This window comes from Cyprinodon variegatus, unplaced genomic scaffold (genome assembly GCF_000732505.1).
Source record: "Cyprinodon variegatus isolate N-32 unplaced genomic scaffold, C_variegatus-1.0 Scaffold76, whole genome shotgun sequence".
Taxonomy (NCBI): domain Eukaryota; kingdom Metazoa; phylum Chordata; class Actinopteri; order Cyprinodontiformes; family Cyprinodontidae; genus Cyprinodon; species Cyprinodon variegatus.
Window position 1 is genome coordinate 156,457 of NW_015150529.1, and position 4,060 is coordinate 160,516.

Here is a 4,060-nt window from a genome sequence, read left to right on the forward strand (position 1 = left end):
TGAACAGTATTTAATAATTTCATATTTAAAGTACTTTCATTCCGTCCCATTTTTGGGTCATTTTGAGGCTTTAAGGACCAGCAGGGGTCACGCTTTCCTCTGAGGAAAGGTCAAAATGTCTTATTTGCGAGCGACAGGTGGAACCAAGATTTCTGGTGTCTTCTCACTCCGTCATCTGAAGCAGGATCGTATATCTGCAGGTCCAGTCTTGACCAGAGAATCCGACTTATTAATAAAAGAACCTGTGATTCTTTTATTTTCTTTGCCCAGAACAGAATAAATAAAACCCTCCAGCTTGTGTTGCAGCTGGTTTGTATTTGAAAGGAACGGAGGTCAAGTTGGAACAAAAGGTCATCCTGCAGATAGAATAAGAATACTGTTTATGCTGCTCTCTTATATGCTGAACTCTCACAGGCTCAGGTGTTGTTTTGGATCCACAGAAAATGATTTATTTTTCTCTTTTATTCCATGCTCCTTTGAAGGACATGCTTTTAATCCAAAGGTGTTTTAGGATGTTTCTACTTTTCGGAGGTTCCTGTGAAGTTGGATTTGGTTTCCCTGATCTTTAAGGATTATTAATGGTTTCTTCTTCATTTATTTTCTTTTTTTAATTAGACCCCATTATTGTTTCCAAGCCTTGAATCCATATCTCTATTTTTAATTAATAAAAATATTATGTTTTTAGGGCAATGTCAGACATGTGGAAATATGTGAGGAAAGTTACAATTTTCTAATCTTTCTCTAATTGTGTTGAAAACTTTAGTTTCTGAAACAGCAAACACGAATATTTGACTTTAAAAACTGTGTTGCAGAGTGCTGTGACTCGCCTTCTTTGGCCTGGAGAAAGTGCTATTGTTTACGGATTACTAGATGGAAAGGTAAGTGACATTCCTCAACGAGTTCCTCTGCATTAGTCTAATAAGGGCAGAAATCAGTGGAACTGAGCCGAAGAACATACGCTGGCTTTCAAAGGGGTTCAAATGGCCGGTTCTGTGAGGTGAATAAATCAGATATTGATCTTTTTGAAAACTTATCGACGTATACTGTGATTTTTACACTGTGCAATTGAATTCAGGAAAAAAGGAGAAATGCATTGGAGGAAAAATAAAATAAAAGTTGAAGATGCTGCAGAAATGTGTGCAGGCTTCAACTAGTTCAGTTTCCAAAAACTTTTTCAGCTTTCAGTCACAAACAAATATGTTTTTATATCTTTTTAAGATTTCTCCTTCACTTTCTTATTATCCTCCTTTACTTAGAGCCATTTCTCTCGCAAAGCATCATATAATCTAGTTGTAAAACAGTATCAGCAAGGATAAAGGTACAAAAGAGCCTCACTGTGTTCTACCATAGACCACAGCACAATAAACCTGAACTGTTCAGGGAGGCTTCCTGAAGGCCAACAGAAACTCAAAATAAGCTGCAGCAACGTCCAACAAAGACTGGTTGTCTCTCTAACATTCCTAAAAGCTTTTAGGTAAATGTGTTTATGTCATTTAAAATAAAAAAATAAAATATATATATATATATTTTTTTCACTGAATTTAAATCAAATGAATCAACAACTACAGTACCACTTGGGGAGTGCTACAGTAGATAGAGCAAATTGTAGGACAAGAGAGGTTTTCCATCTTAAATGCAAAATGTTTATGTATGTATATACAAAATCTATTTCATGATTTACAGTTTTTGATCATTTGTATTTATTCTTACTTGTGCTTCAATATATTTTACTGGCACTTGATTTTTTTATGTCTTTAATGGAAGATTGTGCACATTTTCAAACACAACTCTCTCTCTCTCTCTATATATATATATATATATATATATATATATATATATATATATATATATATATAACTGACCAGCTTAGAAACAGAGCAGAGGGACAGCATCAAGGTGAAAAACCAAGATTAGTAATCATAGCCGCAGAAGGAAAGCTTTGATTTTATTTCACACTGTAAGCAAAGTATTTTTTTTTTAACAAAATAAAACAAAAACAAATAAAAGTAATTATTGTTATTTCTTTCTTAGGTCCGCCTCGCCAACACCCAGACAAACAAATCCTCCACCATCTACTCCACAGAGTCCCCTGTCATCTCTCTGACATCCAAGTAAACGTCTGATCCAAACAGTACTTAAAAGACAACCTAGTAAAGATGTGCAAAAAGCCTTTATTTTTTCATTTTAAGAGTAGAAACATCTCACATTAAAGAAATGTATGAAATCCGCCCTTTAATATGTGATTAGAATATAAGTTTATCAGACTATTTAATTCAAGCCTTCCTGTTTCCATTGGGTTTCATTAGATGGAGCATACTTCTATTTCTCTTCCCCCTCCTCAAACTCCGAAAGATTAGAGAAAAATACAAGTGAGGTTTAGGTTTGTTGACCTTTATACGTGAAAATTTAACTAGAACATTTATGTGAACCTCAAAGTAAAAAGAAAAGTTTAAAACTACTGAAGCTGTGTTAAAGGAAGCCAGCTAGTTTTTACATAACTCACTGTGAGAAGAATTTCTGCAGGAAGTGGAAAATATAAACAAACATCCCTGTCTTGTTGGAATAAAGACATGAGAATCTTTGTCAGACTTTATTTTTAAGCATTTTTGCACAGCTTTACCTCAGATCGCAGTTTTTTATCTTATTACTTTAAATAGTCTGATGTTTGTGATGTTCCCAATTTTTAAGCTATTTTGCACGTTGTTCCTGCCAGTACAGATAATAGTTAAAAATCCATGTTTGTGTTAGTGTTTCTGGGAAGGGTGTCCTCTCTGGTCACACTGATGGGACTGTGGTGCGCTACTTCTTTGATGATGAAGGCTCAGGGGATTCTCAGGTGAACATCGATTAGATCCGACTCATATTACCATAAATACTCCTTATTACCGTACACACATGACTCAGAAGTCTTCATAGATCTCTGTTTGGCTGTTTTTCATCTCAGGGTAAGCTGCTGACTCACCCTTGCCCCCCGTATGCTCTGGCCTGGGGTGCAAACAGCATCATGGTGGGCGGCTGCGATAAGAAGGTGGTGGCGTACGGCAGGGATGGCCAAGTCCTGCAGAACTTTGACTACAGCCGAGACCGATCAGAGCGAGAGTTCACCGTGGCGGCCACCAGCCCCAGCGGACAGTCTGTGGTGTTCGGCAGCTTCGACCGGTCAGTTTGAGGCTGTCTCTGTTGTGTTGCTATGGAAACATAGAGCTGCTATCCAAGCAGAAACACAAACTAATAAAGTACAGGAAGAATTTATTGTTCTAACATGTTTGTATGATACTATATATTTATTTTCTAATGTGATAATATATCACTCAAAAATAAAACTTATATTGTTTTATACTGTTTATATTTAGAACAAATTTATAACCTTGTAACATTAGGAGGTTAATGGAGCAGAGGAGTGGTTAACAAATATCTCCCATCCAAGAACAGATGGATTCTGTTTGATATCTGGACCAGAAATCACAAGAGATTTTACCTTTTATTCATCAGCTCGGGAGACATTTATCATGGAAACACTGAGAATGAATGAAAACAATCGTACCATATGGACGGAGCAGAGGAAGAAGCTCCATGGATAAAAAAATAAAACACCTGGACACATTCAGGGGGTTATGATGTCAAAAGGAGACTTTACTGATACATCTGGATGGAGTCTGGTGTGAATTTTGTTCTTTTATTGTTGCTGGCAAAGAAGACAGAAATATTATCCAGAAATGAAACTTGGAAAAAAAAATTGTTTTGAGAGCAGCTTTGCTGTTTTTTCCTAATTTGTTTTTTCTCAAGTCTGCCAAAGAGGTTATGTTTTTAGGAGAGTTTGTCTGTCTGTGAACATATTTTAAAGAATTTTTAACCAAAGGTGCAACTCGGTCCAAGGTAAAATTAATTCAGCTTGGTGATGATCGGGATCTTCATTGGGATCCAGGAATTTTATTGAAGATTCTCTAACATTAAAAGAGGAAAAAAATCTAAATCTAGATAGGTAATTTTTTCTTAAAATAAGTGCCTTTTTTCTTTGATTGAGGAGGTAACAGAGACATTTTGCCGATGGAACAAGACA

The 4,060-nt window shown here is 36.0% G+C and overlaps 1 protein-coding gene across 1 annotated transcript in view; it reads left to right on the forward strand.

Moving 5' to 3' along the window:
* The window catches only part of ift172 (intraflagellar transport 172), an 87,082-nt gene that overhangs the window by 6,493 nt on the left and 76,529 nt on the right, over window positions 1-4,060 (forward strand). The window contains exons 5-8 of the mRNA XM_015372829.1: window positions 813-878; window positions 2,032-2,111; window positions 2,749-2,836; window positions 2,945-3,159. Of these exons, the coding sequence (XP_015228315.1) occupies window positions 813-878; window positions 2,032-2,111; window positions 2,749-2,836; window positions 2,945-3,159 (449 nt within the window). The remainder of the gene's footprint in view (window positions 1-812; window positions 879-2,031; window positions 2,112-2,748; window positions 2,837-2,944; window positions 3,160-4,060) is intronic.